The 14,072-nt window shown below is 37.2% G+C and overlaps 1 protein-coding gene across 1 annotated transcript in view; it reads left to right on the top strand.

Annotated features, from left to right (window-relative positions):
* The window catches only part of LOC104777719, a 32,846-nt gene that overhangs the window by 413 nt on the left and 18,361 nt on the right, over positions 1 to 14,072 (top strand). The window contains exons 2-33 of the mRNA XM_010502016.2: positions 410 to 491; positions 657 to 760; positions 1,424 to 1,519; positions 1,616 to 1,663; positions 1,797 to 1,847; positions 2,047 to 2,150; positions 2,263 to 2,380; positions 2,988 to 3,089; positions 3,204 to 3,401; positions 3,827 to 3,984; positions 4,184 to 4,342; positions 6,428 to 6,520; positions 6,668 to 7,022; positions 7,147 to 7,260; positions 7,978 to 8,073; positions 8,270 to 8,337; positions 8,556 to 8,676; positions 8,894 to 9,115; positions 9,205 to 9,432; positions 9,512 to 9,621; positions 9,767 to 9,863; positions 10,139 to 10,234; positions 10,316 to 10,450; positions 10,583 to 10,651; positions 11,112 to 11,594; positions 11,683 to 12,003; positions 12,196 to 12,327; positions 12,437 to 12,550; positions 12,674 to 12,858; positions 13,156 to 13,264; positions 13,350 to 13,493; positions 13,783 to 14,058. Coding sequence (XP_010500318.2) covers positions 410 to 491; positions 657 to 760; positions 1,424 to 1,519; positions 1,616 to 1,663; positions 1,797 to 1,847; positions 2,047 to 2,150; positions 2,263 to 2,380; positions 2,988 to 3,089; positions 3,204 to 3,401; positions 3,827 to 3,984; positions 4,184 to 4,342; positions 6,428 to 6,520; positions 6,668 to 7,022; positions 7,147 to 7,260; positions 7,978 to 8,073; positions 8,270 to 8,337; positions 8,556 to 8,676; positions 8,894 to 9,115; positions 9,205 to 9,432; positions 9,512 to 9,621; positions 9,767 to 9,863; positions 10,139 to 10,234; positions 10,316 to 10,450; positions 10,583 to 10,651; positions 11,112 to 11,594; positions 11,683 to 12,003; positions 12,196 to 12,327; positions 12,437 to 12,550; positions 12,674 to 12,858; positions 13,156 to 13,264; positions 13,350 to 13,493; positions 13,783 to 14,058 — 4,788 coding nt within the window. The remainder of the gene's footprint in view (positions 1 to 409; positions 492 to 656; positions 761 to 1,423; positions 1,520 to 1,615; positions 1,664 to 1,796; positions 1,848 to 2,046; positions 2,151 to 2,262; positions 2,381 to 2,987; positions 3,090 to 3,203; positions 3,402 to 3,826; positions 3,985 to 4,183; positions 4,343 to 6,427; positions 6,521 to 6,667; positions 7,023 to 7,146; positions 7,261 to 7,977; positions 8,074 to 8,269; positions 8,338 to 8,555; positions 8,677 to 8,893; positions 9,116 to 9,204; positions 9,433 to 9,511; positions 9,622 to 9,766; positions 9,864 to 10,138; positions 10,235 to 10,315; positions 10,451 to 10,582; positions 10,652 to 11,111; positions 11,595 to 11,682; positions 12,004 to 12,195; positions 12,328 to 12,436; positions 12,551 to 12,673; positions 12,859 to 13,155; positions 13,265 to 13,349; positions 13,494 to 13,782; positions 14,059 to 14,072) is intronic.

Below are 14,072 nucleotides of genomic sequence, written 5' to 3'. Positions count from 1 at the left end.
AGAAGTTATGATGCGTTTGGGTGTAAGTTCGGTGTTGTGATGCTGGGTGTGATTGATTAGCTTGACTCTTCGTATGGGAATGTGTTTGGAATTATCTATGGTTATGTACATGTCGATAGCGGAAATGGGGTTTTATTAGCTTCTGTGAGAGAAGTAATGGTAGTAGCTGTTACTGCTAGTAGTTGAATAGTGCATTAACAATTAGAATAGAAATGAGAGACTTTTGAAGGGACTTTCTAAGTTAGTGACTTGGATGGTTAATTGGATACTCTTTTGCAATTATAGTGATTATGTTGTGCAGGAAATCTTTGCTCTTAGGTCAGAGTTTGTTTTTCTAACTTGTTAATTAGTTTTGTGTCCACCTTAATTGATTGAATTGAGTATCTATTAATTGCGACTCGGTATTCAGGTACTGCATCTGCTTCGGAGGTATTTGGGTGAATATGTGCATGGACTCTCGACAGAGGCTCTGAGAATTAGTGTCTGGAAAGGTTGTTTTTTTTTTCTTTTATTTTTGGTTTAAATTTGTTATATAGATATCTAGGGCGTATTGAAAATTCTTGTGTGCAAAGACTGCTTATGATTTATGTAGAGATGTAATCCCTTGGCTGTCTAGTCAGTTGTTGTTTTTGATGTTGGGTTTTCTTGCTTTTTAGGTGATGTTGTTCTTAAAGATTTGAAATTAAAGGCAGAGGCTTTGAATTCACTGAAACTTCCGGTAGCTGTCAAATCCGGTTTTGTTGGAACCATCACTTTGAAGGTTGCTATTGTTTTTTTCTCTCTTGTTGGAAATTTTGATGATTTTCCTCCAGACCACTGTTCCTGTTCTGTACGCTTGACAGATAAAGCATGTTTCTTCTTTCTCAAATGTTTGCCTACTTGAGCTGTGGAGAAATTTATGTTGGATTGGTAATCCTTGCCATAGTTACTTGCAGCGTCTCACATACTAATCCTGATATATGTAAGGGTCATTTGGGGATTTCGAGAGAAGAAAAACATCTTAAGTGCTTACATAACCAGAACTGTTTTCATGTGTGATGCTCTCATTTAATGATGTAAAACGGAAGTGCTGGAAATCAATTTCAGTTTAGATTATAACGAACATGTTGGTGGTAACAGTGATCAGAGTGGAAAATTTTAGGTCACTGTTTATGACTTCTGAGGTACAAAGTTACATGTTTAGTTAGATAATGTGCTGACGTTAAAAATGAAATAGATATGCATATCATTCTATGTGTTGCATATATTGAAGCTTTTGATACGAAGTCAAATGTCATGGAGATTGCAAGTTGGCTGATACCCTCATTTCTGAACTTGGACTTCGATTTAGTGCAGCAAACGCTGCTTTTATCAGGAAACTCTTGTAATATGGCTAGGTATCGAATGTAAAATTTGAAAGTGGCTTATACAAACCTTTTTTCAGGTCCCTTGGAAAAGTTTGGGGAAAGAGCCAGTCATTGTTCTAATCGACCGTGTCTTCGTCCTTGCTTATCCTGCCCCTGATGACCGAACACTTAAGGTATTGTGTTGGAATTGTTAAGTATGTTTACTTGTCTCACTTTTAAGCTTTTTACTTTGGTTGGTACTGAATTTGCTTACACTAATTACATACTAGGAGGAAGACAGGGAAAAGCTTCTAGAAACCAAGCTTCAGCAGATTGAGGTACTTAATTTTTCTGGCTGATGCAGTTTCATGGATGCTTCTATATGTAATCGTTACATGAGACTTAGATTTTCATTTTCATCAACAAGATAAAGGTTGATGTTATTCTGAGTTATCATTCTCATGTGTATAGGAAGCAGAAACAGCAACTCTTGACGCAAGGGCAAAATCGAAGCTGGGAAGTGTATGTCTCTAAACTTGATAACTTAATTTTTTGTTATGTTTTAATTTTCTATTTAGGGGGTATTTCTAATCAGATTAGAGGATACCTTATAATCGTTTACGAAGGATATATGCAGACCTTGCTAACTACTAGATAACAAAACTCTCTTACGCTAAGCAATGTTATAACTTATAGCTCTTTTTTGGTTGGTTCTTTTCAGCCTCCACCAGGAAATTCATGGATAGGTTCGATTATTGCTACTATTATTGGTAATCTGAAAGTTTCCATCAGCAATGTACATATTAGATACGAGGATTCTACCAGGTTTGTGGCTGTTTTGCCTTTTTGTTTCTCTTTTCACTTTAAGTATCTTTGTTGTTGGTGTTTATTGGAGATGGCTTGATAGATTTTTTCTTATTTCAACTATATGCTCTAGTAATCCAGGGCACCCCTTTGCTGCGGGCATCACCTTGGCCAAGCTCGCAGCTGTTACAATGGATGAAGAAGGAAATGAGACCTTTGACACAAGTGGCGCTTTGGATAAACTTCGTAAGGTGAACTTTTGATTTCTTTCCTTTCTTTTCTCAATTGGCTGAAGTAGTTGAAAGTTGAGAAAAACATAGTGTTTCAAAGTATGTGTGTTTGGACTATAAACAGCTATGGTTTGACGTTTGAGTTCTCTTGCGGTTTATAATTGGAATACAAATCTAGTCTTCCCTTTCCTTAAAATATCTTCCGACTTCGAAGATAACTCATTTTGTGGTCTTTTTCATTTAAGTTCAAGGACTCTTCTCCCAGAGGTCTCAAATACAATAAAACATTGGTTGAGTTATAAAAGGATTTTTTTTGTTTTTTTTTTTGTGTTTTTTTCCTGCCATAAAACTACATGGATAAAGTGACGTAGCAGTTTAAGAAACACTTCCAGGCTCTGATACCCTAATTTGTATTTTTGTTTGTCTTCAGTTAGTTATTGTTTCCCTTTTCTTTTGCTGTCTTCGTTTTGAATGCTAGTTATAGTTTAAGCTAATTCACGATATGCTGAGATTTCAACTGAAATGTAATTTGTTACGAGGTCTGTCGATGGAGTGTTATGAATGATGATGATGCGACTTATTGACTTGAATCAAATTTTTTTTTTGCTACACATGGTATCTGTAACAGTCATTGCAGCTTGAAAGACTTGCTCTGTATCATGATTCTAATAGCTTTCCCTGGGAAATAGAGAAGCAGTGGGATGATATTACTCCTGCAGAATGGGTTGAGGTTTGTTCATACATAATTTTTTCTTGGTGATTACGTTGTATTTTTGGCCTGGTTATTAGTCAAATGAAATGATTTTTTAGTGTTTTGTATATAAATTTGACTGCCTTCCTTCAGATGTTTGAAGATGGCATAAAGGCGCAGACGGAGCAAAAAATAAAGTCGAAATGGGCCTTAAATCGTCACTATTTATTGTCCCCTATCAATGGATCTCTTAAATATCACCGGTTAGGCAACCAGGAGAGAAATAATCCGGAGATTCCATTTGAAAGGGCATCAGTTATCCTTAATGATGTTAACGTGACTATCACAGAGGTACCACTTTCTGTACTTGATATAGTTGGTTTATTTTTTTTGGGGGATGTGTTCCCCATTTTTTTCTAGGTTTTCCTCATAAGTGTTTCGTTTTATATATAACACAAATGTTGCAAAGATCACAACAGTGGAAAACTACACTTACAGAACATTACAATATTGGATTATATAATCCCCTTTTCATCTGCTCAAAAGCAAACAGCCAAACATCTTCATAATCTTTAAGTTCTGCTTCAGACTTAGAGCCACAACCTTTTTTCCCAGAGTTAACAGTACCTTTTTCCTGTGGGTTCTGATATCTTTCTGTATTCCAGCTTCGTGAGACTCATTAGAGAATAATATTGCATCTGCTTAGCAAGTTCGTTTTTTCTTGAGGTGCTGGACTTAACTCTCTTGTATTTTTTCTTTGCCCTTTTTCTTAACAGGAGCAATATCATGATTGGATAAAGCTGGTTGAAGTTGTTTCCAGATACAAAACATATATAGAGATTTCACATTTAAGGCCCATGGTTCCTGTTTCAGAGGCTCCACGTTTGTGGTGGCGGTTTGCTGCTCAAGCTAGTTTGCAACAAAAGAGATTATGGTACATGTTTGTTTCATTTTACTCTCTCATGTATGATTTCACTGACATAATAGAAGAAGAAACAGCATTTATTTGTCAGAGCTATTTGGTTTTTAGTCTGAATAGTTTTGAGCATCTTCCGGTAATGTATGACTGCACTTGATCTGTCGAATAATTTTCTAGTTTGATCTGATTTTTGCATTTATTCACCCCATTTCAGTTATCGATTTTCTTGGGATAGCATCCACCATCTTTGCCAGTTACGTCGGCGCTATATTCAGCTGTATGCCAATTTTCTGCAGCAGTCATCAGATGCTAATTACCCAGAGATGAGAGAAATCGAAAAGGACCTTGATTCCAAAGTGATTCTTTTATGGAGGTAATAATCATATGCCAACATTTTGATTGAAAAGCATGTGGTTTCTTAACATGATCAAATCCCACCCTGTGATGCATACCATTGGAATTCCATTCCGCTGACGCTTGATCTCTGGATTTATTTGAGAAGTTCAAATGACCATGGTTAAGTACTCAAGTTTCTGTTATACTGAAGTAGATTCCACTCTGAAGAATCTGCCTTACATTTTCTTAGTGGTTAAGTTTGCTATTGCCTATGTCGTAGTCGCTGGCTGTAGGGGCTATTAGGCTCGCTTCTATGTGCTGTTGTGGTTGTTTGGTACTGCCCTTTTATGATTGGCTGCGTCTGTAATTGTGTTCCAGTCTCTTCGTCAGTTATATAGTTGAGAACAATTAAAATGCTAGTTTAATCATACCACTTTGGCTCAGAAGAAGTTCAAGCTCTCCTATTCTTACTTTCCATTTTCATTATGATTCTCAAAGTCACTGTTCTGCCTATGTGCTTTANATTGTCCCCTATCAATGGATCTCTTAAATATCACCGGTTAGGCAACCAGGAGAGAAATAATCCGGAGATTCCATTTGAAAGGGCATCAGTTATCCTTAATGATGTTAACGTGACTATCACAGAGGTACCACTTTCTGTACTTGATATAGTTGGTTTATTTTTTTTGGGGGATGTGTTCCCCATTTTTTTCTAGGTTTTCCTCATAAGTGTTTCGTTTTATATATAACACAAATGTTGCAAAGATCACAACAGTGGAAAACTACACTTACAGAACATTACAATATTGGATTATATAATCCCCTTTTCATCTGCTCAAAAGCAAACAGCCAAACATCTTCATAATCTTTAAGTTCTGCTTCAGACTTAGAGCCACAACCTTTTTTCCCAGAGTTAACAGTACCTTTTTCCTGTGGGTTCTGATATCTTTCTGTATTCCAGCTTCGTGAGACTCATTAGAGAATAATATTGCATCTGCTTAGCAAGTTCGTTTTTTCTTGAGGTGCTGGACTTAACTCTCTTGTATTTTTTCTTTGCCCTTTTTCTTAACAGGAGCAATATCATGATTGGATAAAGCTGGTTGAAGTTGTTTCCAGATACAAAACATATATAGAGATTTCACATTTAAGGCCCATGGTTCCTGTTTCAGAGGCTCCACGTTTGTGGTGGCGGTTTGCTGCTCAAGCTAGTTTGCAACAAAAGAGATTATGGTACATGTTTGTTTCATTTTACTCTCTCATGTATGATTTCACTGACATAATAGAAGAAGAAACAGCATTTATTTGTCAGAGCTATTTGGTTTTTAGTCTGAATAGTTTTGAGCATCTTCCGGTAATGTATGACTGCACTTGATCTGTCGAATAATTTTCTAGTTTGATCTGATTTTTGCATTTATTCACCCCATTTCAGTTATCGATTTTCTTGGGATAGCATCCACCATCTTTGCCAGTTACGTCGGCGCTATATTCAGCTGTATGCCAATTTTCTGCAGCAGTCATCAGATGCTAATTACCCAGAGATGAGAGAAATCGAAAAGGACCTTGATTCCAAAGTGATTCTTTTATGGAGGTAATAATCATATGCCAACATTTTGATTGAAAAGCATGTGGTTTCTTAACATGATCAAATCCCACCCTGTGATGCATACCATTGGAATTCCATTCCGCTGACGCTTGATCTCTGGATTTATTTGAGAAGTTCAAATGACCATGGTTAAGTACTCAAGTTTCTGTTATACTGAAGTAGATTCCACTCTGAAGAATCTGCCTTACATTTTCTTAGTGGTTAAGTTTGCTATTGCCTATGTCGTAGTCGCTGGCTGTAGGGGCTATTAGGCTCGCTTCTATGTGCTGTTGTGGTTGTTTGGTACTGCCCTTTTATGATTGGCTGCGTCTGTAATTGTGTTCCAGTCTCTTCGTCAGTTATATCGTTGAGAACAATTAAAATGCTACTTATATCATACCACTTTGGCTCATAAGAAGTTCAAGCTCTCCTATTCTTACTTTCCATTTTCATTATGATTCTCAAAGTCACTGTTCTGCCTATGTGCTTTTTTCTCCTTCGATCTATCTTATCGTGTATTATGTTGTATTGCCAACATAGGTTGCTTGCACATGCAAAGGTAGAATCTGTAAAGTCAAAAGAAGCAGCTGAGCAGAGAAAGCTGAAAAAGGGTGGCTGGTTCTCATTCAAATGGTCAGTGGGGTTTGCTGATTCTTTGTAAAGATATATGTCTTGCTTTTTTGGCTATTCAGTTTTTGTTTCCTGTCGTAGCCATGAATGCAGAATCACTGGTGGAAACCATTTAGTTTTCTGAACTTTGTGGCTACCGTATCCATGCAGGCGGACAGAAGCTGAAGATGATCCTGACGTCGATAGTGTGGCTGATGGATCAAAATTGACGGAGGAAGGATTGACTAAAGAAGAGTGGAAGTCCATAAATAAGTTACTGAGTCATCAGCCAGATGAAGAGATGAGTTTGTATTCAGGAAAAGACATGCAGAATATGACTCACTTTCTTGTAACGGTATCAATTGGTCAAGGTGCGGCTAGGATTGTTGATATAAATCAGACTGAGGTGCTGTGTGGTAGGTTTGAGCAGCTCGATGTGACGACCAAGTTCAGATATCGAAGTACTCAGTGTGATGTATCACTGAGGTTCTATGGCTTATCTGCACCAGAAGGTTCCCTAGCGCAGGTTTGTTTTCAGTTTCCACCTTATTACCAGGGTCAACAATCTCTTGGATAATATTCTATATTCCTGCGTATAAAATGAAGTTTGACCTCCCCCCTCCCCTCTCTGTTTCATGCTGGCTTTGCAGAGTGTATCCAGTGAGAGAAAGACAAATGCCTTGATGGCTAGTTTTGTGAACGCACCTATTGGAGAGAACATTGATTGGAGGCTATCAGCCACAATATCCCCTTGTCATGCTACGGTAATCTCTTCATATATTGTATGCTCTTGAAACATGGACATATATCATCTGCCTAATAGTCGCATAACTGTAAGATATGTCCAGAGTATAGCAGCATATATCTAATATTTAGTTGGTGGTATTGAATAAAGTGCATGGATTCCTGAAAATTGGGGATTGTCAATTGTCATGGGGCCTTAGAAAGAGTTTTATGAATTTAAATCTCATGTATGCTGGTTGCTTCCCTTTTGGGAATTATGGAGGGAGTAGGTTTTTAAATTTTCTTGGAAATTAAGAATTTACTTGAAACTCCCATGGTCCTATGTTTTTTTTTTAAGTTCGGAATTCAGTTGTAAGTATGATGAAAGTTTAACCAACGACGAAATTTTTATTTTTACCAAATCCAGCTGCCACCAAGGGATTACTAACACTCCCTTCAGAACAGATAATTTGTTTTCTTTTCGGATTAGATAACTTGGTACTTGGGGATAGGAAGAGTTGTTTCTTCAATCTTGTCTAATTTTGACGCCAAAGATGTCTGAATTACGTACCCAATTTTTTTTATCTTTTATAATATTTGAGTTGACTTAGTTCGATGCTTTTATGTTATTTCTTTTTGTTCTGTCTTGGTATTTTTTTCCCATAATACTTCCACCTTGCCCCCTATTTTATTTGTTGTTTTGTCTTTCTACCTGGTACCACTGCCTTAAGTATATTGGAGGTTTTACTTATTTGCAGATCTGGACTGAAAGTTATGATCGTGTATTGGAGTTTGTGAAGCGAAGTAATGCAGTTAGCCCTACTGTTGCACTGGAAACTGCTGCTGTACTTCAGGTATTGGTATTAATGATCAGCAGCAATTTTCCCACTTCTACCCTATTTCTTACATATTTTTTTTTGCTTATTTATATTGTATTGGTGAAAATAAGACATGTATAATCCTTTTGAGGTTGATCATTCATTTTAATGTACGTTTATTTTCCTGCATACTTATCGGCTAATTTAATTTTATATTTACTGTTAATTTCAGATGAAACTAGAGGAAGTGACTCGACGGGCTCAAGAGCAACTTCAAATAGTATTGGAGGAGCAAAGCAGGTTAGAACAGTTAAACTGGACTTTATATGTCCTTCTTTTATCTTTGTCCATATGTTCAGAGTTGGACCTTTTGGTAGCCACTAAAGTGGAATGTGTGTTCCGTGGTACTATAGATTTTGTCTTCGTAATCTGTTGAAAATTAGATTAATTATTTAATCATTTTTCAAAGTAGCATAATTTTCACCGGCTCTCCTTATGTTTTGCCTTTGGTTTCTCAGATTTGCTCTCGACATTGATCTTGATGCTCCGAAGGTGAGAATTCCTTTGAGAGCTTCAGGATCGTCCAAGTGCAGTAGCCATTTCCTATTGGATTTTGGTAATTTCACGTTAACCACCATGGTAAGTTTCCAGACTAACTGCTGTTTCTGTAGTGGGGTGTCTTTTTCACTCTTAAAACTGTTGAACTTTTAGCTTCAGGTTACATACGTTGTAAAAAGTTTTTTTCTGCTTTGAATAAATATAACGTTCATTCAAAAAAAAAAAAAGTTTCCAGACTAGCCCTTCGAGTCTACCAGTGTTTCCTTTCTGTTTTCTTATATTTCTTGTACAATTGCAGGATACTCGGTCTGAGGAGCAAAGGCAAAACTTATATTCCCGGTTCTGCATTTCGGGAAGAGATATTGCTGCTTTCTTTACAGACTGTGGATCTGACAACCAAGGATGCAGTTTACTCATGGAAGATTTCACTAATCAGCCAATTTTGTCTCCCATTCTAGAGAAAGCGGACAATGTTTATTCCCTTATTGATAGGTGTGGAATGGCAGTTATTGTTGATCAGGTATTACCTTTGCGTTAATATATCATTTTTAAGAGTCAATTGCTACAGTAAGGCATTTCTACTTGACACGGGTCTATTTCTTGTTAAAGATCAAAGTACCTCACCCAAGTTACCCATCCACTAGAATTTCCATCCAAGTGCCAAATATTGGTGTTCATTTCTCGCCAACAAGATATATGAGGATCATGCAATTGTTCGACATCTTGTATGGTGCTATGAAAACCTACAGTCAAGCTCCTGTTGATCATATCCCAGATGGAATCCAACCTTGGAGTCCTGCAGATCTTGCTAGTGATGCTAGAATATTAGTTTGGAAGGTATGCATTATGATATATATGTACTTTGCAAGCTTGGTTTATTTGTACTACCTTTGATTTTATGAATTTGCTTTTTCAGGGAATTGGCAACTCTATTGCTACTTGGCAATCTTGTCGCCTTGTTCTATCTGGTTTATATCTGTATACATTGGAATCAGAGAAGTCACTTGATTATCAACGTTATTTATGGTTTGTGCTATTTTTTTTAACGTGCTTTCTCTCTCTCTCTTTTTTTTTTCCTTTTTTCTTTTGTTTTTTCAAGCCCTCTTTTCTACTACAGAGACTTTTGCATATGTTACAAAACGACATTTAAAGTATAAACTTAAATGTGCAGCATGGCTGGTAGGCAAGTGTTCGAGGTTCCACCTGCAAATGTTGGTGGTTCCCCATACTGTCTTGCTGTCGGTATAAGGGGAACAGATCTTAAAAAGGTACGCTAAGCTGATTTATTGTAATTGGATTCATATTAGAACTGAAAAATATGTAAGTTGTCCAGGGAATAAAATATACTCTCTTGGTAAATTGGTTATGCTTGCTAAATCTTGGAACGACTTCCTACCTGAACAAAAAGATGAATGATAGTGATATGATTCTCTGGATCATACTTCTATTGAAGTTGTTTCGATGTTATACTGGAGAAAAAGCCAGCTCGCATATATTGCTTTACAACCTTCTGTTTATCTGATAAATCTTATGCATTATTCAGGCCCTGGAATCTTCTAGCACTTGGATCATAGAATTTCAGGGGGAGGAGAAGGCAGCTTGGCTGAGAGGTTTGGTCCAAGCCACCTATCAAGCTTCTGTATGTCTATAAAATCTCCTCTCTTCTTTTCTCTAGGTTTTCTTAATGCATTGGTTTGGTTAATATCTTTTCCTTTTGTAGGCACCTCTGTCGGGGGATATACTTGGTCAAACGAGTGATGGTGACTTCCATGAACCTCAGACCAGGAATATGAAAGCTGCTGATCTAGTTATTACTGGTGCTTTGGTTGAGACGAATTTGTACTTGTATGGAAAGGTTAGCTGTTTCAACATATTTTTATATGCGGGCTATTTGCATGCCATGCCTTATTGATTAGGAACATTCATAGGTTCTGTGAAAGCAGCTCCTCGTTTTTACCTGACTTTATAAATTCTATATATCCCGCAGATAAAAGTTGAATGTGATGAGCAGGTTGAAGAGGTTCTGCTTCTTAAGGTTCTTGCTTCCGGAGGAAAGGTTTGTGTTTGTTGGACATTTCATTTCATTAAGTTTTGAGGTAGTGAGTTATATGCGTGTGTTTTGGGCCGTGGGTGCCAAGGAGAGAAGGGGAAAAGGAAAAGGCCTGCTGGTTGTGTGAAACTTAGACAATATAACCTCATGATATTAGGATTTTGGTTAACATTATATAATTTCATTAATCTTGCCTAAGCTGTTGATGATGAGATGGAAACTACCAATAGAGCCACAATATTGTTGACTAAGGATTAGTTAATGATAAATTTCTCAGCGGATTGTTTTCTAAATCATGTTGATATCTTAGGAGCCTCATCTTTCAAGTTTTCCTTTGCCTTTCGTCAACTTAGAGGGTTCCCCTTCCTATATGCCTTGTTATTTTTTCTAAGCTGTTTTCATTTCCTTGTGTAAAATTTACACAAAAGACTAGTTTAATAGATGTAGAATTGTGTTTGCTTTGCAGGTGCACGTGATAAGTTCCGAGAGTGGTTTAACTGTTAGGACAAAGTTGCACTCTCTGAAAATCAAAGATGAACTTCAGCAGCAGCAGTCAGGAAGTGCTCAGTATTTGGCGTACTCTGTTCTGAAGAACGAAGACATTCAAGAATCATTAGAAACATGGGATTCTTTTGACAAGGAGATGCCTGTAGGACATGCAGATGATGAAGATGCCTACACTGATGCTTTGCCAGAGTTTCTGTCTCCTACAGAACCAGGTACTCCGGATATGGATATGATTCAATGCAGCATGATGATGGACTCCGATGAACATGTGGGACTTGAGGATGCTGAAGGAATAGTTCATGAAAAAGATACAACTCAGGGAAAAGTTCTTTGCGATGAGGTCTTCTATGAGGTGCAGGGTGGGGAATTTTCTGATTTTGTATCAGTTGTTTTCTTGACGAGGAGCTCCAGTTCCCACGATTATAATGGAATCGACACACAGGTATGTAATTTAAGACCATGGGAGGACATCTTAGTGCGGCAAATATTTCTTATCAGCTTTATTAAGTTCTGTTTGAAATTAATTCCAGATGAGCATTCGCATGTCAAAACTGGAGTTCTTTTGTAGCAGACCAACTTTAGTTGCTCTAATTGGTTTTGGATTTGACTTGAGCACGGCATCATACATTGAAAATGCTAAAGACGCCAACAATTCGGCATCTGAGAAATCTGATAGTGAGAAAGAAACAAATGATGAAAGTGGACGCATTGAAGGCTTACTTGGATATGGCAAGGAACGTGTTGTGTTTTACCTGAACATGAATGTTGATAATGTGACTGTGTTTCTTAACAAGGAGGATGGTTCTCAGCTTGCGATGTTTGTGCAGGAACGATTTGTGTTGGACATTAAGGTAAGATATATTGACCTAAGGCATCTTATTTGATGTATTTGATTTTGTTTTTTACTTTTCTCTTAATCTTTGCCCTATCCAGTAGTTAAACAAAACCAAATTTGTTCATGGCACTTTTGTAAAAAGTTAATTGTAGTTTAAATGTTTAATCATAGAGAATCAGCTTTGGCTAAATTTGTTTATTTTTTCAAGGTTCACCCGAGCTCTCTTTCGATAGAAGGGACTCTGGGAAATTTCAAACTCTGTGACAAGTCGTTGGAATCTGGAAACTGTTGGAGTTGGCTCTGTGACATACGTGATCCTGGTGTTGAGTCTCTCATCAAGGTATTGAATAGAATTTATAAAATTTTGACGGTTTTATTCCTGTTCCTGTGATAATGTTTGTTCTTGTTGGATGTGGTTGTCATTTGCTTAGTCTTGTTCTACTCTGCAGTTCAAATTCAGTTCCTACAGTGCTGGAGATGACGACTATGAAGGATATGATTATAGCTTAACTGGTAAACTATCGGCTGTTCGTATTGTATTCCTCTACAGATTTGTTCAAGAGGTAGCATGATCACTGAATCTTCCTCGTACCGAATTGATTTATAATGGAAACGAAGTTTATTCAAATGCTCATTTTTTTTGGACATCATTTTATTGTGGAACTACCCAATGAAATGGTTTTCAGGTCACAGCGTACTTCATGGGACTTGCCACTCCTCATACTGAAGAAGTCATTAAACTTGTTGACAAAGTTGGAGGATTTGAGTGGCTAATCCAGAAAGATGAAATGGATGGTGCTACTGCGCTGAAACTGGACCTTTCATTAGACACTCCAATAATTGTTGTCCCTAGAGATTCTCTTAGCAAAGAGTAAGTAATATTTTGTGGTAATTCCTAATATGTGCTATGCTAACAAATACTTATTAAGTTTAGGATGATACTTAAGTTTTCATGGCTCTCTAGTGCTTTTGACACCTTCTAGCTATATCATTATTGCTAGAAGGTTGCCATCAAAATAGATTACTTAACCTCCAGAAGGTACATTCAACTTGACTACTTTTGCATGAGGTCTGCAACATGTTACTATTTTTGCTGAACCTCCAGAAGGGTTACTTAACCTTTTCTCTCAATCTTGGTAAAATCTCAACACACTTCCATTTCCTGCAGTTACATTCAACTTGACCTTGGTCAGCTGGAGGTATCAAATGATATAAGTTGGCATGGGTGTCCGGAGAAAGACCCAAGTGCTGTACGTGTAGATGTTCTTCATGCGAAGGTACATATATATGGAACACTTGTATTTTGACGTGCGGAATGAACACTCTAGCCTGCTGATTGTTTCTATTGTTCTTTTTGTAAAGATTCTTGGCCTAAATATGTCAGTGGGCATAAATGGTTCAATTGGTAAACCAATGATACGTGAAGGCCAGGGACTGGACATCTTTGTCCGGCGCAGCCTAAGAGATGTTTTTAAAAAAGTCCCAACAGTTTCAGTTGAGGTTAAGGTACGAGTTTACTTATTCGCTATATTTTTGACGTACTTTATATTTGCTTTCGGTGTCAAGAACCTAGACTTTGAACAAAGTAAGTTTGTTTGCTGTTTTTGCCTCTTGTATTGCTAGACTATGGATGACCATACTTACAAACCTTCTTATCTTATAAGGATTGCCTTACTATCTGAGACCAAAGATGGAATAAACACAATTTTATATTAATCATTGTCTTCCAGGGAAGCTTGAACTTGGAATTATAAATTATTTATATTAAATTATTTTCTCAATATATTCTGTGCAGATTGATTTCTTGCATGCTGTGATATCTGACAAAGAATATGATATTATTGTAAGTTGCACAACCATGAATTTGTTTGAGGAGCCAAGGCTCCCTCCAGATTTCCGTGGCAGCAGTTCTGGTCCCAAAGCTAAAATGCGTCTACTGGCTGACAAAGTTAACTTGAATAGTCAGATGATAATGTCACGTACAGTTACCATACTGGCTGTTGATATCAATTATGCTCTTCTCGAGTTACGTAATAGTGTTAATGAAGAGTCACCATTAGCTCATGTTGCGGTACGTGCTTCTGA

Source organism: Camelina sativa, chromosome 3 (genome assembly GCF_000633955.1).
Source record: "Camelina sativa cultivar DH55 chromosome 3, Cs, whole genome shotgun sequence".
NCBI lineage: Eukaryota > Viridiplantae > Streptophyta > Magnoliopsida > Brassicales > Brassicaceae > Camelina > Camelina sativa.
This window is presented reverse-complemented; position numbering and strand designations above follow the sequence as displayed.